Source organism: Chinchilla lanigera, unplaced genomic scaffold (genome assembly GCF_000276665.1).
Source record: "Chinchilla lanigera isolate Chin_1 unplaced genomic scaffold, ChiLan1.0 scaffold00002, whole genome shotgun sequence".
Taxonomy (NCBI): Eukaryota; Metazoa; Chordata; class Mammalia; order Rodentia; family Chinchillidae; genus Chinchilla; species Chinchilla lanigera.
The window spans coordinates 17,954,181-17,979,249 of record NW_004955403.1 but is presented as its reverse complement, the minus strand read 5'-3'; the positions used below and the strand labels follow the sequence as shown (position 1 = coordinate 17,979,249).

Below are 25,069 nucleotides of genomic sequence, written 5' to 3'. Positions count from 1 at the left end.
AATCTCAGTGTTGTTTTAATTTGCATTTCTCGAATGACCAATGATAATGAACATTTCTTCATGTATTTATTTGCCATTTGTATTTCTTCATCTGAGAAGTGTGTATTCATCTTTGATGCCCATTTTTGGATTGGGTCTTTGAATTTTGGGGGTCTGATTGTTTTCAATTCTTTATAAGTTCTAGATATAAGTCCTTTGTCTGAGAGGCAACTGGTTAAATTGTTTTCCAACTGTGTGGGTTGTCTCAGACACATAGAGTAGGTTTTCGGTTTTGGGAGACATGGTAGAGAATATTTTTCCTCTAGAACAGTGATGATGGAACTTTTAGAGACCGAGTGCCAAACTGCAACTCAAAATCCACTTATTTATTGGAAAGTACCGCCACTCCAGTGAAACCTGAATACTGAGGTTTTAGCTTAAAAAAACAACTCATACATTAACATTTTTGTCTTAAAAGAAAAACATATAGCATGTATGACATAGGTTTGCCACCACTGCTCCAGAATTTAACTTTGCTGAGTGTTGTTGGCTTTTGGTACAATAGGGCTGGCCTGACTGACATGTTGTTTTTCTAATTTTTTATGTTTTATCAGTACATGTTTACAGTATATAAAGATTACATGTATGATGGGAAGTGGCTACATGTACGTAACCCATTTTAATGCTTTTTACATCACCTCCCCCTCCCTACCCTCTCCTTTCCCCCATGTCTTGGTCCTCTTCCCATGTGCAAAGGACCTATCTTCCTGTTCCCTATTAGCTATCTTTTGTTTTGCTGTTTAATTTATTTATACTTTGGGTTTCTCATATAAGAGAAACCATGCAATATTTCTGTCTGATTTATTTCACTTAAAATTATGGTCTCAGATGTATCCATTTTTGTGCAAATGATTAAAATTGATTCTTACTTAGAGCAAAGTAGTGTCCCACTGTGCATAAATACCTCACTTTCTTTAGCCATTCATCTGTTGATGGACCTATAGGCCACTTCCAAGATTTAGCTATTATGAGTTTTCTGCTATAAATATGGGTTCATACATGACTGTAATATGATGACTTTACTCTTTTAGGAAGATATCTACAAGGAGAATAGCTGGGTTGAGTGGAATTCCTATTTTTAGTTTTTGAGAAGTCATCATACTGATTTCAACAGTGGCTGTAGTAGTTTACATCCCCACCAACAATGTACAAGTGCTCCTCTCTTCCTCGTAGCCTCACCAGCATTTGTTGTTATTTGATTGCTTGATGATAGCCATCCTTTCTAGAGTAAAATGGGATCACAATATTGTTTTAATTTGCATTTTCCTCATGGCCGATGATGGTGAACATTTCTTCATGTGTTTACTGGCCATTTGTACTTCTTCTGAGAAGTGACTATTCTTTTCAGGGGCTCATTTTTTGATTGGGTGTTTTATTTTGGAGGCCTAGTTATTGAGTTATTTATATATTCCACATATTAGTCCTCTGTCTGAAGGATCACTGCAAAATTTTTTCCCATTCTGTTGGCTATCTCTTCACCTGGTTGGTTGTCTCCTTTGTATGCAGATGCTTTTTAATTTGATATAATCCCATTTACAGTTTCTTGTTGTTATTTCTTGTGCAATTGTGGTTCTGTTCAGAAAGTCCTTGCCTGGGCCATTAAGGGTTTTCCTTATTTTATCTTCCAGCAGATTAAGTATTTGTTTTAATATTTACATTTTTATCCATGCTGATTTTAGTTGTATACCTAGTGAGAGATAAGAATCTACCTTCAACTTTCTGCATGTGGATAGCCAATTTCCCCAGCACCAATTATTAAAGAAGTTTTCTTTACTCCACTGTATATTTTTGGCTCCTTTCTGAAATATCATACAGCTGAATATGTCTGGGGTTATTTCTGGATCCTCCAGTTTGTACCATTGATCCACATGTCTGTTTTTGTGCCAGTACCATGCTGATTTTATCACTGTAACTTTGTAATATAACTTGAAATGTGGGACTATGGTGCCTTCTGCTTTGCTCTTGATGCCCAGGATTTCTTTTGCTATTCTGAGTCTCTTTGGGTTCCACATACATTTTAGAATAGTTTTCTCTAGTTTGGGGGGAAATACTATTGGTATTTTGATTGGGAGTCCAGTGAATCTATCAGTTTTGGAAGAATGGTCATGTTGCTAATATCAGTTCTGTCTGTCCAGGAATAGGAGATATCTTCATTTTCTGCTGTCCTCTTCAGTTTCCTTTTTCAGAGTACCATAGTTTTCATTATAGAGGTTTTTCTCTTCCTTTGTTAGGTTAATTATTGAGTACTTAACTTTTCTTGAAGCTTTATGAATGGTATTGTTTTCCTAATTTCTTCCTTGGTGGGTTCATTATTGATGTATAAGAACACTACTGATTTGTGTGTGATGCTTTCATGTATTACTACCTTGGCAAAATTACTTCTTAGGTATAAGGATCTTTTGGTAGATTTTTTGCATCTTGTATGTAAAGGCTGTTTGCCTGTGAATGAGGATAATTTGACTGCTTCCTTTCCTATAGGTAACCCTTTTCTTTCTTTCTCTTGCTTGATTGCTCTGGTCAGAGATTCAAGTACTATACTGAACAGAGGTGTTGATAGATATCCTCATCTTGCTCCTGATTTTAGCAGAAAAGTTTTCAGTTTTCCTCATTAATATGATATTGGCTATAGGTTTGTCATAAATGGCTCTTATCAGATTGAGATAAGGTACTTCCATATCTACTTCCTTTAGGATTTCTATCATAAACAGATGTTGGATTTTGTCAAAGGCTTTTTCTGCATCTGTTAAGAAGATCATGTGATTTTTGATCTCACTTCTGTTGATGCAATACATTACATTTATTGATTTGCATGTGTTGACCTACCCTGGGATGATGCCTACTTGATCATTATGTATGATCTTTCTAATGATTTGTTGCATTCTCTTTGCCGTTGTTGAGGATCTATGTTCATTAAAGAGCTTGGCTGGTAGTTTTCTTTTTCATCAAAGTCCTTGTCTGGGTTTGGAATCAATGCTAGCTTCCAGGCATGAATTTGGAAGTACTCCTTCTCTTTCAATTTCATTACAGAGTTTAAGGAGTTTGGGCAATAGGTCTTCCCTGAGGTTCTTACACAATTCAGCAGTAAATCCATCCAGTCATAGGCTTTCCTCAGTTGGTACATTTTGTTTTTTATTGCTGCCTCAATTTCATTGCCTGTTATTGGATTATCCAGTGTTTTCATACTTTCTTGGTTCAGTTTTGGTAATTCATTTATATTGAGAAATCTATCCATTTTTTCTAGATCCTCCAGTTTATTAGAGTACAGGTTTTTGAAGTGGTTGCTAATAATCTTCTGGATTTTAGCAGTGTCACTTGTGATTTTTGCCTTTTTCATTTCTAATTGAACTCATACAGGTCTTTACTTTTCCTGACATATTCTTTTGGAACTGGCTGGCTTCTCCCACAGCTCATGCAGTCTGCCTGTAGTTTGCAAAATGACCACTAGAGGGCCATAGTCCCTTATTCAAACCACAGAAAACAGAATCAGAAACAACCAAATCAAGACTTTTTTCGGTTTAAAAAATATTGCACTTTAGCAACGTACAATTTTAATTTAGGTGAACCACAACTAACCAAGTAGCATCTCTCTCTTTCTACTTTTATTTTTCAATTACTTAGGACAATCGATCTCTTTTTGAGTTGGTTTGCTCCTCATCATACATTGCACTGTAGGATAGGGATAGGGCTCTATTCGTTCTTTTTTCTGTTCCATCTTATATCCCTTGTAGCCTGAGCACACACCCTTGTAAGTGTAGGAGATTAATGCACATTTAAAATTAAGTACTGCCAGACCAATATTTAAGGGAAAAGAAGATATCAATCTAAGGACTGTGAAAACCATATTACAGTTGCCACATTGAAAATGTTACTGTAACAATGCCCCAGTTGTGACTTTGCACAGCTCTGTAATGGTGACTTTGCACTTTGGGCCATTTACAGATGTTTTAGGCTGTCCAAAAGCCTGTATAATTTCTTCTTTGGTATGTTTTAGCATTTGTGGTTGGGTTCCACCAAGTGTATCATAGTTCGGTTCAACTGATTTAAAGCCTTCGGAGAACAGGATGAAGTGCCTTGTTCTTCTGTGCACTTTTGCCTGGCCAGTTACACTCCACTGTCACTTGGGGCTTAGACTCCTGCTTGGGTACAAGAAGTGCCTGGTCATTCAGTTCAGCCCAGCTCATTCTCATTTCCCTTTCTCCACATACTCAGCTCTGTCACCTCTCTCTGATGAGGCGCTAATCTCTTTGTCCCAATTCCAAATTGAAATATGTCTGTCCCACTTCTAGTTCCAGGGCTACTCTGGTCCCTTTCTCATCTTAGTGAAACTCTAATCTCTACATTACAATCAGCCCTGATTCCACCATTTTCAGGGAGAAACTTTATGTGCTGCTTCTGGGCACTTACTCTGAGCATTCTAAAATATTGTATAACATGTATCCCATGCCTATTGGAAATTTCTTCACTGCCTGAACAGCAAATGGTTTGGTCAAAGGAAAGATACTGAGACAAGTAAGGAAGGTCCAACATGGCCGGAGAGGTTTTTTTGTTTGTTTGTTTGTTTGTTTGTTTGTTTGTTTTTTTGTCTTTTTGAGACAGGGTCTTGCTATGCAGTTCAGGTTGGTCTTGAGGTCACTTTGTGACCCAGGCTGATCCTCCTGCCTCAGCCTCCCAAGTTCTGGGATTATAGGTGTGTGCCACCCCACCCAGCCCAATTTTTCTTTTCATAGCTGCCCCAAATGCCTTGCCACTGGCACACAGCTGCTCTGGAAAATATCTGTTCTGGCTGCAGCAGGCTTTCGACACAGACCTGTCCCAGATGACTCTGCCCTGCAACCTCTCTGGATGATTCTGCCTCTCTGTAGCCTTCCTCAGTTAGGTTGGAGAGGGGCCCACAACCTATGGTTTGTGTCTGGATGTCCCCCCAAAGCCTCATGCGGTTGTGGGGTACAGGCTTTTTGGAGGTGGCTGAATCTAAAGTTTGCGATTGATTCATTGTCTAGTGCTGGGATAAGTGATGGCGGTGCTAGACACGCACAAGGGTGAGTAACCTTCATACCATCTAGAGGCTTGCTCGTCCCTTTTTCTCCTGTTGTTTGCTACCTCCCTGAACTGTTGCCCCTCTGCCATGTGCCACTTTGCCTTGGGGCCAGCTGATTATTCACCAAATAAAAAATGTGAGCTAAATAAACCTTTCCTTCCTTAACTTTGGGTGTTGGGTATTTTGTCTGAGCAATTAGGAAAAAGTAACCAAGACCCCCACCCGTGACCAAACAGAAAGTCTGACACTGCACAAGCACGATCTGGCCTTCTCTCCAGTAAGAGCAGCCTCCCCATGTCCTTAGCACTTTCAGCCCAGTGCATTTCCACACGAGTCTGATAAGGTAAGTTCTGTAAAAAGCCTCTTTCTAGATGGCGTACTCCTGCCTGTTTGTGACTGCTATCTCAGAGCATGTTGAGCCCGTAAACTAGGGGCTGGTAACACTAACAGCCCAAGGTGGCCAGCAGTTAAAGCTGGAAACCAGAAGGTGTCTAGCGGCCAGAGAACCATGGACTATAATGGAGAAGTGCCAGCAGTCCTCATCTCTGAGCACTGACACCTTCAGAGGCTGGAAGGTTCTCAGGGCCACCTGGTGAGCAGCCTGATTCAAGCAGTAAGGATGGCCACTAACAATAAAAGATCTGAGAGCTGCTGACAGGACACACTCAAAGCCCAAGGCTTTTAACACTAAGAGCTACCCTGTACAGTTTTGTGATTTCTGTACAAATTAAGCAAGAACCCTCAGCCAACCGATAACGTCTTGGAAGAGTGTATGGGGCTTTTCCCCCTTTAGCACACCCTGAAAAAGAGGGCAGACAATGGTGCTGATCATCAGCAAGCTGAAGAATCAGGCCCCATCTGCCGTCTACATGCAGCTAACAATCCTTGCTAGCCGGTGACACTATGACTCCACAATTTGTTAGCAATTTACATGAACTGAAAATAACAGAATTCCTTCAGTCCCCCAGGAAAGAGTCCTACTACTGCACAGCACTATTAGATTAATGATGGGACAAGAACTACAAAGTGGGTAAAATAAAGCTGTTTAAACCCAAACGGGGTGCCCTGCCGTTTTGTGCTCATTCAGAAGCAGTGTTGGCCGTGCGTGGCAGATTGGGCCGAGGAAGGGCTGCCACCAAGCTCGATTTCCAGTTCTCACGGTCTGTGGCTTTATGATTTGCATTGGAAATATTGATTGACCTTTGGGTTTTCTATGCAGGAGTGGATTAGAGGACACCTGTCAGTGGTGTGAGCATGAGGTACATCAGATTACTTCTGATGTTGACTTTGCCTTTTCCAATATCACAGATACTCAGAAATGACAGCCTGTGAAGGATTCTTCAGACATTTGCTAGAAGCCCCATGGTGGGAACATTTTCTTTTTTATTCATAGAGCCAATGCAGGGGAAGAAAGGGGAAAGAAAAATGATTTTTTTTTCACTCAGAAAGCAAAGACATATTGACTTACGGTTCAAGAATACACTGTTCTATTTACTGTGGGGAAGCATTTGCCCTATCTCTGCATCTGTTGCAAATTGGGGCAGGGGAGGGGAGCAAGTTAATGTGTTTTAATGGTTCTTTCTGGAGAATGGCAAGTTGCTTTCAACCCTGTCATAAATTACTATTGGCAGCCCATCTGGATTAGGAGCGGAACCAGATGGTAAGCACTTGACAGTTTATTCTGTCTCATCAGAAGGGATGAGATGACCATATTTTTCTTTTTTGTCTATGGACAAATTATACTTGGAAGATGGAAAAATGTCTTGCTTCTCTTTGGCTTGCTGTTTCTTTTAACAGGAACCTGAAGAGCGTTCTGTTGTGTTTACGATTGTCTTTATTTTAGTGCAAACAACTGCTGTTCACCAGTTTACATCCCTACTTTGAATAAGTGCCATTTGTAATATAGAAGTGAGATGCATATGTGGTTACAATCAATTTTTCTGACTTAAACTATATATTTGGATAATCTCTCCCCACTAAACAAATAACACACACACACACACACACACACACACACGCGCGCGCGCGCGCGCACGCACATGCATATACTTTTTATATACACCTAAAAATAAATACAAAAACACAAAGCAGGGGCTGGGGATTTAGCTCAGTGGCAAAGCGCCTGCCTGGCAAGCGCAAGGTCGTGAGTTCAGTTCCTGGTACCGGAGAAAAACCAAAAAAAAAAAAAAACACAAAGCAAAGTACATGAGGTTGAAGCCACCAGACTCCTGGGTACGGGTCCAGATGCATGTAGTGTCGGCCAAAAGCTCTATTCCTGTGACCCCTTAGAGGCCAACATTTGCACCCTTTGTGAAAGAAACCATAGCTAGGATTCTACCTGAAACCTGTAAGGGGGTGAGGTTCTCCTTTGTAAAAGGAGCCTGAAAATTCTGTAGTCAGCTGAGACTGGACACCATGGAATGAGACAGCAGGGCAGTCAGGGGTTGTCCCCAGCCCCCTCCTGGCTTCCTGATTACATCTCTGAGGACTCCAGTGTCTCCATGGGAGCTTCTGTGCCTCCACTCACACAGCAAGAGATGATTCTGGACTGCAAGCCTATGCATCCAGGGGGAAATCGCTGCAAAGCTGGTTAGGAGGAAAAGGCAAAGAGGAGAGAACAAGTCAAACAAAACATGGCCAAAGAGCAAACCCCTCTGACTCCAAATTAGAGTATGACCCAGAATTTCAAAACCTATGCAGAAAGGCAATCCTGAAATACTCAGTCATCAAGCAATAAGTACACTCCCACAGAAATGAGAACTCATACAGCAATCTGAAAATGATGTCAAAATAAATACATCTGAGATCATCAGTGATAAAGGGAAAACTGACATTCAAAGGAAAGAACAAGGAATTTGGAAACCAACCCCATCAAAAATAAAATAAAACTGAAAAAGATTAGTCAGAAATCCTAGAAATGAAAACAACACTAAAACTTCTTACTAACATAAAGGGAAAAGAAGAAAACAATGGATAAAAGTGCAGAGAAAGTGAACAAAAAAGAAAATTAATCCACAGGATTCATGGAGAATGCGGTACCAAGAGCTAAGGGAGTGAAAGACAGATTGGAAGACCGGCTGGAGGCCTCCACCAGTCTTCTAGCAGAAAGAAAACAGGAAAATGGAAATAACAGAAAAACAAGAGTCAAAGATTGCTTTTCAGGTTGAAACGATTACGAACAGCTCTCTGCTGAGCACTTTGCACGTGAACATACCCACTCACATCTCTTCCTCTCCCTTTTCTCCCTAATTTCTCAAAACTGACAGCACTGCTCACCAGATTAGGGCAGAGTCTCCTGCCCCGTTGGACAGCCTTCCTTGCCAGACCCCACATGTCCAAGTCTTCTTGCCTTGGTTCCTGCTACTTCCCATCACATTACCATGCTCAGAAATGAATATGTTCACACTGGTGTCCCTTATAGACATTTTGCAAGAACCTGATAGAGTTACTCCTGAATTTAATAGAAAGTGTGAATTTTGGTACCTTTTGTACCAAGAGTTTCAAAAGGATAAAAAAAGAAAAGTAACAGCATTAACAGGCCTAGACTGCAGTTCTGACATCCACTCAACCTCTAAAAAGAACAATTTATTTTTTTTTTATTTTTTTATTTTTTTTGGTTTTTCTCTGGTACCGGGAACCGAACTCACGACCTTGTGCTTGCCAGGCAGGCACTTTTGCCGCTGAGCTAAAACCCCAGCCCCAGAACAATTTAATATAGACATGAAAATATTTGGAAGAAGGCTGAGTTAACAGTCATAAGAACTCAACTTTGTAATTTCCTAAATTTCAGTATGTGACATTTAACACCTAAATGCTGCGTTAAACGCTTCTAAAACCAGTTATTGTTAAGTTCTTAAATGTTTGGTAGAGTTCTTAGAAAATGCAATTGGAGACGAATCTGTTAAGCAAAGGAAATTTGGGGGTTTTGTCGTTATGTTAGAGGATGAAGATTGCTTTTGTTTGTTTCCTGCTGATGATTTAAGAACAGTCTTTTTCACTATGACAGGAGCTTTCCTTTTGTGTTATGCCAGCATTTTAAACCAAGTCGCTCAGTATGTAAATAACAGGGAAAGTTTACAGCAACAAAGGTTTCTTGGGCGGTTTCAGCGTTCAAGGTAATACTGGGGTCTGGTTGAGATGGTACTGTCAAGGTAAAACAACTGAGGAGCCATTCAGAACAGCACAGAATGAAAAGGGAAGTCCCCAGACGGCTGTGGCACATGCAGGGAAATTCAAAGAAAGTACTATGCATTGATTATAGATTTCGTTTGTCTTGGATTGAAGACATAGAACCTTCACCTATCCCAACCCTCCCCATCCAACTATCCTGCATGGCCCTCTCCAAGCTCACCTGAGCTGCCTGACTTCAGAGCTTAGGTTTGTGTCTCCTTCCCTGGCGAGGTGTCTCCAACACTTACTGTCCCCACGCTGGACGCACTCACGCTGTATGCAATGCCCTGGCTGGATGCTAGCCCAGGTTTATTCACCTTTGGCCTGAGGGCCATCCCTGAGCTGCTTATATGCATTTTCAATCACTTTTTCAAAACAACTTAAAGGAAGGAAATCTCCAGGAAGGTGGGACTTGAGTGGAAGCCAGAAGGCACAGCATACAGCATCAGCACGCTTGAGTGAAGAAAGGAATCCCTGTCCAGTGAGTAACCAGGTGCCTTGTTACTGTCTGGGGTTGAATAAAAGAGAAGAAAAAGACCTAGCAATCTAACAGAGCAGTGCAGACTTACTCCAGCACCCACTTCACCTCTTACTGCTGTGGGGCAGGGATGAGTGCAGCTTACTGAATGTCTCTGTGCCCCAGTTTCCTCATCTGCAAAACAGGGCCAATGATCGTTGTCATAGTGGCCGTAGCAGGAGAGGGTTAAACTTGCTAATGTATTAACCGCACTCATTACTACCAGTGAATGAGGCTGTGAACAGTATGAGTTCCACTCACTCCCTAGACCTGTCCTACACCCTTGCTTCCTTGTAGCTCTCTCCTCCACCACACTTGCCGTGGCTCTGCAGGTCCACGCAGCCCATGGCCAACTGCATGGTATTCTTCTTCTTAAACGGGCTTTCTTGACTCCACTGTCTAAACAGTCCCTTCCTCATAATCACCGTGCACCCCATCCCACTTTGCATTTGCATCTCACTTAGGTGGTTGGATCTTTCTTCTCACCAGAATAGAAGCAGCATGAGGACAAACACTTCACTGACTGCACTCGATGCTTGGGAGCACCTGACTGACAAAAGACATCGACGGAATTAATAGATCCTGTTCTGTCCTAATTTCATTCACATCCATAATACCAACCAAGGGAAGTAGTGGCAGCCAATGTAAATGAAAACAGTGGTAAAAGAAAGAAAATTTCAGTATGTGAATAATTTAAATTTGCAGTATGTAAATTTTATTTCTCTGTGAAATATGCAAATACAAAGAGAAAGCGGCTAGCACTAAAGCAAAACAGATAATACTTAAAGTTATTCTGAAGAAAACTATTCAGTCAGGTTGAGAGTTACAAATTTAAATCCACCATGGCAATGTGGAATGAAAATCAGTAGCATCTTTTATATAGGGAAAAAAATTGAGTTTGCACACATATATTTATAAAGCCTAAATTAATTTTAACAAACAGGAAAGGCAAATGAATACCTCACAAGGTAGCCTTGTCCTGCTGGGTGTTCATTGGTGAGCTCTGAATTGGCAGTTGTACTAAGAGAAAACAAAGGAGGCCCCTCTATTTGTCCCAGTATGGAAAACTTTACCCTCCCACAGGGTCTCAGGCCTAGCACTTCCATCATGCAGCTTCCTGTGGCTTAAAATTGCAGAACTCTGCTTGGTAGCTGGGCACCTTTGGTCTATCGTTAGTCGGTGCTCAAGAATCATGCCAAGCAAGGCCTAGGAAGAGAGGAGGGCCAGAAGCCAGGGGCCTTCAACCTCAGCACAGCCGAAGTTTGACCATCGTCCCACGCTGCTATAGGTAGCAATATAACAAAATGCCAGGAATACATTGAAATATCTTTACCATTCGCACACTTAGGCTGTGTGACAGGGAGACTCTGAAGCGATAAAACCTACTTCACAGTGACTCAGAATTATCATTGGATTGTAGACAAGGCACAGCAAAAGGAAGTGAAAATGAAAAAACCACTATTTATTCTGAGGTTATTCAAAATTCAAATGTATTGATTCCAGGAAAAAACAATGTGGGTCTATCCTAATAAGGTAGTAATTACAGAACAGTAATGACAAAGATCTCAGATTTACTGAGAAATCTTCATCTTGATAAATAAGAGCTCAGAACTTCTGAGCTCATACTTTTTATTACTAACAGAAAAAAATGAGATTTTGGGACCTCTGAAATTTCTGCCTGACCCAATACTAAATTACACCTTAAAATAAGTATTTATCTTCTCTACTTCAATCATGAACTTCCCAGTTACTTAAAATAAACATGACAATTTGGTGTAGCTTGCTCTGTTGTAGTTTTTTGAAATAGCCATGTGGCTCTTAGTATTCTGTTTTTAAAGTTCTTTGTACAGAACATAACAAAGTTAACTAATTGTTGATAGGCATACTATATGTGTAAGGAGTGGTACTATTTTATTCAATTTTTTAAAGCTATGGCATGTGTGTGTCCATTTCACAGATGAGGAAACTGAGGTGTACAGAAATTAAGTTTAAATGTTATATTACTATTTTAAATTTCAGGTTGCAAGAAATAAAGCTCTGTTGACCTAAAGACTTAAGTTTCTTATTCATGCCAGTTTTCAAATGTCTGCTAACAGGAACTTTGTTATTTTAGGTCCTGGTAGTGCGACTGGCATGCAGATGTCTAGGAAACCATCATGGTGTTCAACAACATGCACATTTCTCTGTGGAAACTTATGTTTCCTTCCATTGCCACAACTCTAAATTCCACCTCTGAGTCTGCGCCCTGAAATTTCCTTCCTGTGTTCTGCTTCTTTCCTTTGATGGGGACGCAGCCCATGGCCCAGCTAGAGCATTAGATGAGACAGCACAGCAAGTTCCAGATGCAAATGTAATGCATGGGACTGAGGTCAGTAGCCACCTGCGACTGCAGTTCGCAACTGAGATTCTAATGCATTTCAATTCCATTTTAATGGATTTCTATTCTGCATCTAACTCCTGAGTCAAAAATACCCCTTGCCAACAAATAATTTCACTTTCTCTTCCAGTCCTCCTGCACAATGAAAGTAGCACTGATTTCTAAAATACTATGACATCTCAGGGCACCCAAGCACCTTGTATTACCAGAAGAGCTCACATTTCTAAGATGCTGACAGAAATCATACAGCTAATTTTTTAAACCCAGTCCCTTAACCATTAATTCAAGTTCATAAAAATGGCCCTAATTTTTGCTTTTCCTATGAAGACCTAGTCTGTCTCCTGAAAATCAGAATGAAAGATTCCCATTTGAAAAAATAATAAATATGTAAAACATAAAGACTAGAGAAAGCATAGCAAAATAAAAGAATGAGACTAAACAAACAAATGTGTCAACCACACAGATGGATGGCTAGAAGCTGTCATATACAAAAACAAGAAGACAGAAAATATATAAAATAAAAGCATTTCTCTTATCTCTTAAGTATTAAAAATAAAGTACTACTGATTGGTGCAAAGAGGATAAAAGCCGAACAGTCATAAGTTGTGACCACCTTTTTAACTCTATGAGCGAAGTGTCAAAACTGACCGGAAACTTTCATTTCAGGCCAAGAAGCAGGGATTGGATTCACCTTCATGCTGAAAAAGACAAATGCATGAAACCACTATTTTCAGAGTGAACAACGGGTGGCACAGGACAGGATCACAGAGAAGGGAACGAAAGGAGATCGGTCTTAATGCCTGCTCACACCAGCTCGTTGCCTGGGAGGCTGTCCCCAGAGCAGAGCTCAGGCAGGTGGAACCCTAAAACCCCAGAGCTCCTGCTGAGCTGCAAACTCAAGCATCAGACTTCTGAGAAGCCAAGCGCTCAGAACTTGCTGGGTGGAGTACTGAATAGGATTCAAGCAGATGTCCAGAGACCTGGAAAGGGGTCTTTGGCTGCATTCTGATCTGTCCATGTGTGAAGAACCTCCCCAAGGCCAGAGAAAACAGCACAGGCAAAGAGCAGCTTGACCAGGGAAACAACAGCTGCTGAGATTTCAGAGCCACTCACTAAACAAAGTTGGGATCCCTCTCTGGTGATCAGGGCGGACATCACCACTTAATCCGACCATCACATGACTCAGATTGATGTCGAGGGTACCCTGAGTGGAGGCACAGTTTGTGCCTATTCTGCCTCAAGACTGCCTTCTGCGTGGCCCACGATATTTACACATTCTAGAAAAATGGCTAAGCCTGAGCTGCAGGAGGTCCTGTGTGTCTGCTTGGCCCAGATGGGGGTGTATGGAGATCCTAGAGTCTAACAGATTCCACCACCACTTGCCGTGTGGCTTGGGGTCAAAGCTAAGGCACTTAGCAGCTACAGCTGTCATTGGTAGTTTTTCAAAGGGGAGAGTTACTTGTCCTGCTCACAGCCTCATCCTTTTGGCTCTTGCTGGAAGACCCAGGATTATTTCTAACCTTAGCATCGCATGATACTATGGCAACCATCAAAACCCTGGATTAAATCTCTGCATCAAGATTGAGACTGTTTTCTGAAAAGAAAATTCCCTAAACCTGGACTTCTGAATCAATACTTTTAGACATATCTAAAATAGAGCAAAATAGAAAGCAAATAATTTTTACCACATCCCAACAACGTCATTATTCCTCAAAGTACATGTCTTTGAGTCTCAAGAATATAGACAAGGGAGGAGAAATACTGGGTGGAGCCCATTCATACAGATCTGTTAAGTCAGTCTCTGTCAGCATGTAAGCCTGGCATCATCACGTCAGAGTCAATGCCTGTTCCATGACGCCCTCTGTCATCTCCCCTTTGTCTTCCAATCCCTGTTCTCCTCCACATGTTCCCCTCTCACTCTCACTGCTCTTTTCCCCCTCACTCCCACCCAACTCTAATTCACCAAATGCACTCACAGACATGAACCCACCACTGTGCTTGCTGTGTGAGGGTGTGGAGTGTGCGGCCCGTGCTTAGAATTCAAAGTCTGGCTCTGTCACGAACCCCCTATGTGACCTTTTTGCAAGTGACTTAAGCTCTCTGTGTCTGTTACCTTTTCTGTAAAAGAAAAACATTATCACTATGTGCTTTGTAGAGTTGCGGGGAGGATTACTGAGATAACGCCCCTAAAGCTATTGGCTCTGAGCCTGGCACATCGCAGGCTCTCAATAAATGTGAGCTGCTGTTATTCAGCGCCCATCTGTTACTTGGGGTTTTCCTCAGCGAACCCCAAGGTTATGAATTTGGGTACTTATTTTTTTTTTCCCAGAAAGGAAAAAATGGGCAGGACAGACTCGGAGCTCATGAACTAAACAGAGGAAGGGACATTATGAGGGTGCTAGGATACGAAAAGCTTGAGAATGACAGCTCTGTTTCTTGCTTTGCCTGTTCCCTTGCTCCTCCTCAGAAACGTGCAGAGAGAAAACTTTTGCAATGTTAAGTCCACAGGCTTAGAATATGGCCTCACTTCTGGATGAGCAACGCTGTGTTCAGAATGACTGTTCCCCAAGATTCAATAGGTCCTTTTAAGCCATATCATAATGTAGCAAAACATCGAAAGCAAAAAAAAAAAAATCATGCAACTTTTTTTTTTTAACAGGCTGTGGAAACTGCAAAGGAGCTTGTTACACTGAGGATGAAATGGACTCTACTCACCTGCAGGTGTCTACCTGGCTGATTAAGGCTTGTCCCTTTTGCAAAACATCGGCTGTGCACTCTTTAATTTCTCTGTGTAATTCCTCCTGCCTCGCTGCTAAGACAGGCAGACTTAAACCCTCTGATTTAAGGAGCTTAAGGTAAGCTTCAACTCTTCCAAGGACATCAAATGCCTGCCAAAGAAAATATACTTTCAGTTCTTGCTTTTCTAATTTAAAATCTACATCAGTGTGTACATGGAACACTAGCAAGTAAACTGGGCCATTCAGTTTATTAACGTGAACACAACAAAAATCAACTATCTGAGTCTTAGAAAACAGCTGTGGAATTTTAAGATTCCATTTGGGGAAACCGATCACAGGTTAGGACAGCATAAATAAGTGCCAACACCATAAAATTACCAAGGTAGTTCAAACTGAGAATGTCTCTGTATAACACAAACAGTTCTAAATGTGTGGAATTTGCCGAGTTTTGGTTTATATTATGGTATATGCAAATAAGAGATGAGTGTTATTTATTTATGCATTTATTTATTTTGGTACTGGGAATCAAACTCAGGACCTTGCACTTGCCAGGCAGGCGCTTTTGCCACAGAGCTAAATCCTCAGCTTAGATGAGTTATTTAAAAATATTGTGAAACCCTTTGTGACCTGAACATCTTTGTCATGGTCTTAGAAGGACATTTCCTAATAAACTACATTTTGATCCTAAAATGCTATAGGGAAATATTCAAAACATTATAATGTGCATTTCTTCCTTGTCTTTTCAAATATAAGACCTTCTTCAACTTGATCCAAGCCATCCATCTGCCTACAGAGATTAGAACTGAGTTCTAAAGCAGTACAAAGAGAAACACCAAGGCAATATTTAATTTCTGACATGCAAAATAAGATTATGCAGAAAAAATGTAGCCTTGCCAACCAAGACACTGTCTTGAGAGAAGTTTTTACATTATTTTACTTCTTGCTGGTATTAGCGGATCAACTACTCAGCACAGGATATTAAGCTTATAGAGTTAGCATAGAGGATAGGGATTATCCACTGCCCATTAACACTTCTTTGCATTAGAATGGAGCTATATATGATGTAAAGGCAGGAAGACAGGTCCATGATAACATTGGGTGAAGGAGAAAGCAGAGTGCAATGATCTTCATAGGTCTCCTGATCTCTGACATTTGGCATGCAGAGCAGGTGAGTCAAAGAAAAGCTAAACAGCAAGACAGGTCTTGCACATTGACCTTCAGCACCATGGGAAGAAGCCACCTTGATGATAGTTCCACGCCAGTCTAGAGAACGGTCTTGCCATTTAGTCATGCGGGGCCTTGAAGGCCAGCTTTCCTACACTGTTGAGTTGGATCCACTGAGCTTGGCAGGGGCTCCCAGAATGTAGAAGGAGGACCCCACAGAAGACTCCGGAGATCCCAGATGTGGGAGATGAGAACAGATGGGTTGATGGGTCTGGTACCACTGAAGCCTGAGGGAGGCTGGGAGAGCAAGGCTGAGCTGACATTCAGGGAATCCAGTTTAGTGGATATAGAGGCTCCAGCCACAGGGATGTGTGAACGCACCCGTATTCCTGACATCTGCAGGCTGCCCTAGGGGATGAGTTTCACTGGTGGAACTGAAACTGCACAAAACTGAAATTTACAAATGAAGTCTCTCGGTGCTTTTTTTTTAGCATATATTGATATTCTGTTCTACTGCCAATGTGCGCATATCTCCCAAGTTTCTTCCTTCTACTTCCTTAGCATATTTAAAATAAAACCATTCTTATTTATTTAGCAGCTCTGAGGGAGTGGTGACCGCAGCTGAGAGAGCATGGACCATCTGATTGTTTCCACACTGTGTGTCACACAACTACTCCTCACTCAGTCAACAAACGCTTTGGAGAGCCTGCTGCGCCCTTAGCATGTTATTTTTAACAGTCCTGGGAGGGAGAAAGAAATTATTCCTGCTCTACTAATGGGGGAAAAGAGTCACAGAGGTTGAAATTGGCTGTGCAAAGTCCCAGCTGTAACTGGCAAATTTGGGACTTACTCCCAACTTGACCAGGAGGCATGTGTTTTTAAACCCTAGGTTATGGTATCATGTGGCAAAGAATTACTGTGGGAATGAGAATAAAGAAGAGTTATTTCAGAAAAGCTTAGTATCCTGGGTTGAAAAAGTAGTGTTTTAAGAGTTACTTTTGTAAGAAAGTGTCTGTTCTTCCTTCTTATCAGTGAGAAAAAATATAGAAAAAAGTTGAAAGGTTGAGACAGAGAAGGATGGAGAGAAAATGTTCTCTCACCTTCCTGGAAGGAAAGGAAGCTTTTTAAAGAAACTTTGAACCTGAAGAATTCCTTCTTATTTGATCCTGTTTCTTTCTTGTCATTGGCAGTGCCAAATTCAACGAGATACTGATGCTGAAAAAGACAATGGACAATTCTCTGGGTCTTTCTATCACTCATGGAAACCCTGTGTGGCAATAACCATTGTTTTTAGAATTTCACTTTACATTTTAAAAGTTGCACTACATATCTTAAATAAAGTAGAGCTTCTTGCTATTTGAGGGCTATCAAGTCAATGCCTAAAACAAGAATCTGAACTCCCTGAAAACCAAACTGAGCTCATTTGTATTGTCCTTAAAGTATTAAGACAAGTGACTTAGTGCTTATACTAACATACAGTCACATTTAGGATTGAGAAATACTGAGCTACATTAAAGGAAGAAATAGAAGAACCATCCAAGCAACGGGTTTTTCTCTCCTTTCTTCCTTTAAAATAATCCTTAAGACTCTACCATGAAGGGGGAAGGAATAAACAAGGCTGAAGAGCTTTTTCGTGCCTGTAAGTTGAGCTCCATTTTGTTTTCATGTTAACCCATTGTGATCTTAATACATGTTATGTTTGTTGTTTTGAGAATTAAAATTAAACAAGAAAAACGTGAAAGTAACTAGGGTATGACGGTAGGCACACAATAGGTGCCCAGGAAGTATTTGCTGGGTGTTATTCTAAATTTCAACTGATGATTCAACACATCTTTCAAAAGTCACTGAGAAGGGTATGGCCGCCTGTTGCCTGCCCTTCATCCCACGGGGCCTTTCCTCTTGTGGTCAGACTAAATGGTTGTCACTCACAGACCCTCAGGCATCTTCATAGGAGGTAGATGCCAAAGCCACAAGGCCATTAAATGCATGTGGGATATCACTCTATCTCATTCCTGAATGGTAGGATATAAGCATTATTTCCTAATGGGATAGAAATAAATTAAAGGGTCAAACAATCACTAGAAGAAGGAAGCCATGTATCAAGGAAAAGATAACCCATAACTTGGAATTGAATTAGCCAAAATTTCTTCCAAAGCTTTTCCTCTAATGGGTCAAAGTGTTAGTACAAACATACACTATAGTATTGAATTGCTCTGAGTATCACACTTATTAGAACTATGGCTTAGAAAAAAGGTGAATGTTTTCATCCTTTCATTGGTTCAGCAAATGCATTTGTAGAACACCTGCAGGGAAGGTAAACTGGCTGCTGTAGAGAGATTTTTCTTTCATCTTAGTCCTAACTGAACCCTAATGGGAATAAACTGTAGACTTAGAAATAAGAGCTAAACCTCTAGACTTTAGGGTTTTTTTGGTTTGGTTTTCTTCCAGTACCAAGAATCGAACTCATGACCTTGTGCTTACCAGGCAGGCAGTGTGCTGCTGAGCTAAAGCCCCAGCCCCCATCCTCTAGACTTTAAAAAGAAGTCTATTTTAAGATTTTACTGCCTGTGATTGTCTGGATTATATGTAGAGCTCCTACCTCTAATTCCCATGTAGAATATGATGAGGAATCTATGTACCCATTGCAGGAACAATCCAAGTACAATTGCTCGCACTTACTCAACCCCTAAATAGTACAGAATGCTTTCCTGCTCATTACATCCACAGCGGAGGTGATACGTGGATCCGGCACTGAAAGACTCTCTTTGTAGCATATGCCACGCAGCACAGGTTATTCCTGCCAATAAGCACACAGTGACCCCCACATAGAGTCCTTTGGAATTAATACTTCCCCCTTTAGTTTTTCTCTGCATAGTCCCCTCTTTTTTCAAACCCTATATGTGCAGGTCAAATAAATCTTTTATGACTGGACTGGGAAAAGAAAGGCACAAGTAAGTACAAGATCATATTTTCTCCTGCTGGGTTCTCGCTCTTCTTGGCCGCTTCATAGGGTACAACCCAGCCACTTGGCACAGAAAAAGGAGGCAGCAGCCACTATTTTGCACTGAATTTGGAATAGACTAAGGGGTTGCTTGTTTGTTTGTTTGTTTGTTTGTTTTTTCCTAAGAGGTTGTTAAAAACATTTCCTTTTTCCCTTGTGAAGTACAGATCCAAGGCAGGCTGTACTACATTAGAGAGAGATGGTATCAGGACACGGCACATTTTATTCTTTGTGAAATATCTACCGGACAAATAACATCAGCAAGCACCAGGAGTCATTCGGCACAACTCTTCTATCCCATTGTTTCACAGAGATGCTCCGTGAGGGTGACTTTGTTAGTTTCTCGACTAATTAATTTGAAAAGAATCGACGTTAAACAACAGCCACAGAGCAAAACTACAGAAAATCTTGAAAATAACCAAGGATGGGAGACCCAGGTCAGCTTCAAATTAGAGGACTTGGTTTCACCACCTGTGGAGAGTCAGTTTTTATCAAGACTGAAGGTTTCTGTTCCCTTTCCTAAACATCACCTCCGACTTTTGGTGGCTCCCAATCTGAAGAGCTGATTCTTGACTCAGTTTGCTTGCCAAAGCTGTTCTGGATTTCAAATCCAGGAAGTCTGGGGCTGAAGGATGATGAAGGTCAGCTCTTAAATTCCTTCCCCATATTATACTCCTGCTATCCCCTGCCTCCCAAAGGTTCCTGCTGTAGGCCCCGAACTCCCTGCTTGCTACAGAGGATTAGTGGCTCTGAAGATAAGGTTTTAAAGCCACTAGTTCTAATGCAGGTTTTGCCTCACAATGCAAAAAGGTGAGAACAAATGGAAAAGAGTTTTGTTAAAACTGGCATATACCTCAAGCATTGCATCAACAAGGAGTGGAGGAAGTATATGTATCGACCATCTCTTCGGTCTGAGGCAAATCCACCTTAGAAATGGAAATTAGACCCTTTAATTAGAACTTCAGGCCACTCAGCTATTTTCTGCAATAATTTTCTGGTTTCTGTTATCTAAATTGACCTCAATAATTTTTAGGATGATCTTGAGAATATTAATATGGAAAATATCTACTCACAATGTGTAAAATATTTACTTTTTTCATGTGTTCAAAAGATATTTATTGAAATTCATGAGCCATGTGCTCAGCTCCATGCTGGGGATATGAAAACGCACAAAAGCATTTAAGTCACATTAGAACAGCAAGCGCAGTCTTAAATGTGTGTATAATGACAAAATAATGGCTAGCACTTAGTGAGCACTTAGCTATTCTAGGTACTGGCCATATATTAGCTTATTTAGACAGCGTGATGATCTGTGAGGCACATGTAATCAGTGCTTCTATTTTACAGATTCAAAAAGCTAGATGTATAGGGAAGTCTAGTAACTGTTCAAGGTTGTAGAGCTGGTACAGTCTGAGACCAAATTCATACCCATGCTGGTTCCCAAATCCACTGCATTATTTCAGCAAGGTGCTATGTTAACATTTCTGAATTTTCATTTTGTCTCCTACCATTTCTTTTATACTACAACTATACCCTAAAAAGACTTTGTGTAGTTTATCACCAATTGTGAGAGCTTTTATTACTTAATTATACTCTCCAAGGTCGACAATGATTATTAGACCTACTGTATTATAGAAAACTCCAGCTCAAAATGTAAACTGATTTGTCACCTGGCCAATAATTTATTCATTCATCCAATAAAATGTTTTTTTATTATATAAAAAAAGGTAAAACAATATTTCATAGCAATAGGAGAATAACAATAGTAAATACATTGCATATTATCATCTTTAAAGTAGTTATTCAGGGTACAGGATATGGGTATTAAGATTTTCTCCAACTGATATTAGCACAAACCTTCCTTTTCAATAAACAAGAGACATTACTAGTATAACTGAGTTGCTATTATTTTCCTTTTTCCTTTCCATCCTTTCCCCCTTTCTCCTATCCTAGTTCCTTTTTCTTTGTGAACAGTTTCTTCCCATTTCACAATATCTTTTGTACATATTAGATCTATTTACTTTTTCAGTTTCTCACACCAGGGAGACAGAATGATGTTTACACATGTGAGTCTGATTTATTTCACTTACAAGTATGCCCTCAAGTTGTATCCATTTACCTAGAAAATCTCAAGTTTATCCTTCTTTATGGATGAGTAGTACTCCATTGTATAAAACTACCACATCTTTTTTATGCATTCCTCAGTTGATGGGCATTTGGGTTGTTTCCAAGATTTAGCTATTACGAATTAGGCTGCTATAAGCAGGGGAGTACATATACATTGCTGTGATATGATGTTTTTAATTCTTCTGGGAAGATACCCAGCAGGGGAATAGCTGGCTCAAATGGAATCTCTAATCTTAGCTTTTGGAGGAGTTTCCATACTGATTTCCACAGTGGTTGCACCAGTCTACATTCCCACCAATGGTAGAGAAGGATTTCTTTTCCCCACAGCCCCTCCAGCATTTGTTATTGGTTGATTTCTTGATGAATAGCCATTCTTTTTTTTAATATTAGGTGATGTTTAGATGTAATCTTGCTTTAAAGAACACAAACGAATGCTATGGTACTAAGACATAAGCAATTCTTGGTGCCTGGAGACTTCTCAGAGAAAGTGTGAGAAGTCCCTTTATACAGCTCAACTTGCCTTCCCAGACATGACACAAATATTGAGCTTGAAATTTGTGTTCCTTGTGTATTAAAGCAATTAAGCTTTCCTCTTTCAAACTGATCTCATCCTAATCATTTTGGATCAATATGTTCTCTAAGAACAATGTAGTGTAGGTGGCCTTGAAATGCTATAGTGTATACTATTATACCAGTCTCCAGCATTCAAATAATTATTGACTAACCCTGAATTCGTGGGCACTATCCTAAGTGTTCTGGGGAACACAGAATGAAATGGAAATGTTTCTCACCCTCAAGGGACATAATGTTAGCAAAGAAAGCAAATTTATCAAGAAATGACTCTACCACAAAGCAAAATATGTTTACTGTCAACATTTTGCAAGTGTGCATGGGAAGAAAACAGTGCATTTATGACTTAGGAGTCATTGATATCTTTACTGTAAAAGATACCCATGAATAAGTGATGATAAAACTGAGTATCTTGATGAGAAGTCTGTGTACAGATAAGCTGTGGGCTCCCATGAGAAATTTAAGGTGTTAAAACATTCCTCTTTTTCTATAATTTTTTCTATTACACATTTTGACACTTTTATGTTAATAGTTCAAAAATATTGATGAAACATTTGCTGTGATTGAAAATGTCTGACCCCTGAGCTCTAAGCTGAAGAGCTTCTCCATCTTACAGTCCTTTGTCTCAGGAGCACAGAGCTGGGTAAGTGGGAGCACCACGTGCTTCTCCTTGTGAGGTTTGCTTCATCCTAAGCTTCCAGCTCCTTCGGTATCTCTACATTTAAGGACATGGTAGCATCAAATAGAAACTCCTTGACTTGATGTCCAACACCTTGACTGTTTTCTACTGCTTTTGTGTCTCAACTCTCTGAGTTTATACCCTGTGCCTCGGGCAAAATGATTCATCTGAAATTCCACAAACAAACCCTGACTTGGCGCTATCCAGGCCTCCCCCAGGCCCTTCTGCCCCCTCCTTTAAACATAGGTCAGTGCTCATTGCCTCCGGAGTCACCTTCTTTGACATAACTTTCCTTGGGCCAGCTTGAGGGTCTCCCCAAAGTTCCCTACTGTTCTGGCTTACACCGTCCTGGATCTCCTATAGTGCAGCCCACTCCTATTACCCGGCCTCTTTCTTATACCAGACTGAGAAGGCCCGGAAGGCAGAGATTCTATCTATCATGGGTTTAGCTCATGTATCCATCTAAGGCCTGGCCGTAAGAGGAACACAGGCGTTCCTCACTTAATGAGCAAGTGGTTTCTGTGGCTGGGTCATTAACTGACTTGGTCTCTAAATGAGGGATTGAATAGGGTGTGTACGTTTGCAATATTCAGAAGAAAGAAGTGGTCAAAGGAAACTCCAACTTGACGACTTTGCTTTTATTTGCATAACTCATATGCAGCGCTATGTCACAGAGTATAAAACTACAGTAATGTACTGTACAGTACCATCAGCAAACTTTACAGTACTGTACTGAAGAAGCCTCCATTAGGTCACACTGCCACTCCCAGCCCTGCCTTGAAAGTGTGAATGCTAATGGTAAGTCCGACTAGCAAGTCAGCACGCCTCCGTGGTAAGCCGAAACAGTCATTAAATGGGTAAGTCGTTAAAAGAGAAATATCTGTACAATGAATTAGGGGAAAATAAATGTGCAAGAGGGAGTTGCCTTCGTTGTTTCTAAGAGAAAAGGAAGTTGTTCTGACAAAGAGGACTCTGAGATAAGCTGCTGAAGTATTATGAAAGGGAAAGTAATTACATTTTCCTTGCTACCTAATAACAACTAGCTTAGTTTCAGGAATTCATTTCTATCGCCCTAACAAACTCCTTCTAGATATTATTTTAGGTCCTCTACTTGGGCAGATTTCCTCTTTTTATTTATACAACAGTTGGACCATTTTAATTAATTATTTCCCACATCTGGGCTTAAATGTGTTTATTTTTTAAATGGTAAAATGATGAATATATACATAAAAATTATATCCCAAACTGTAGCCTTATAATTCTATTCTGAAACAGTATTGCTCCAGGCATTCCCATTTTGCACCACTGTAAATATCTTGAAAAGGCAACACATCCTTTTAAAAGACATTAAATTTTCAAAAGTGAAGGCAGAAGCAATGGAAGCTATGATATTGCATTGCATGCTAATTTTTGTTAGTGCGAGTGCTGGTGATTGCCCCAAACTTGTTTCATGTGACCACCCCAAAGTCAGACTATTTCCATCAAATAGATCTGACCCCAGTCTCCTCTGCTTGCTTTTCCCAGGGAAATGATGTGCTTGGTAATGGCAGCATGACTTCATAGGATAGGAAACTTTCAGACCCATCCACCTTGTTCATAGCTCTGGATTAGTCATAGCTGTTGTATAAATACATACTCACACTGTGCTCTTCTTGAGGGATATTATATTTATCTCTATTTGGTTCAAGACATTCCCTAAACAATGATAAATACAGTTTAGATAGTTAATCAATATTAACCAAAGCTTCTTTTTCATGAATAAGCTACAAATACACCAGCAATTTTTTCTTATGATGGTGAAAATTGAGGGGCTGTCAAGATGAGTTTGGGTAACAGCTACTGTGTTCATATTTTATGCCATGTCTTTAGATTTTGGGGGAGGAGGAGGTACCAGGAATCGAACTTATGACCTTGGGCTTGCCAGGCAAGCGCTTATGCCACTGAGCTACATCCCGGCTCTATGCCGTGTCTTTACAACTCATAGCAACATCCGGTTATCAGAGGCACTCTGTTCTGATCCAGTGTTCGCCGCTGACCCTTACTCACACTTGCTGCAATGTGACTTAACAAATAGGTTCTAAAGGAACAGGAAGTAATGTTAGGTTCTTGAATAACCTGGCTCAGTTGCCGCTTGAATCAGCTGGCTGGTTTATGTCCTTAGCAATAGTCCCACCGCTTGTGTCTCCACATTGCCACCTGCTGGTCAGTCTTGGTCAAACGGCTGTATCTCAACTCCGGAGCTGCACATATTTCTCTGGGTGAGACAGAGTCCTGAGCGTTGGACGATCGTGCTCAAGCCCTAGCTGGATTAACAAGCAAACAACTGCGCTCCTGGAGCCATGGTCCAAGGCATTAGGGGAACTGTGGGCAGTGTGGACAGTCAGGTGATAATTACTGAATTTCAAAATTTGGAAAATACATTGGCTTAAAGATTCTGTGTATATTTTGTTCTCAGATATAGCCCCAGCATTAAAGCGCTGCCTGATACAGCACTTGCTCAATAAATATGTACTAAATAAGTGAATATCTAAAGGAGAAAGATAACTATTCTCGCCAATTTACCATATTATTCAATGACTTCAGGAAGAGGTATCATGTATTTGTATATATAGAATTGGGAGAGATAGGAATGAATGAAAATAAAAGGAA

At 40.6% G+C, this 25,069-nt stretch overlaps 1 protein-coding gene across 1 annotated transcript in view; it reads right to left on the bottom strand.

Annotated features, from left to right (window-relative positions):
- Ccdc141 (coiled-coil domain containing 141) overlaps positions 1-25,069 on the bottom strand; it is a 182,604-nt gene that overhangs the window by 53,473 nt on the left and 104,062 nt on the right. Inside the window, exon 8 of the mRNA XM_013512594.1 lies at positions 14,857-15,029. Coding sequence (XP_013368048.1) covers positions 14,857-15,029 — 173 coding nt within the window. The remainder of the gene's footprint in view (positions 1-14,856; positions 15,030-25,069) is intronic.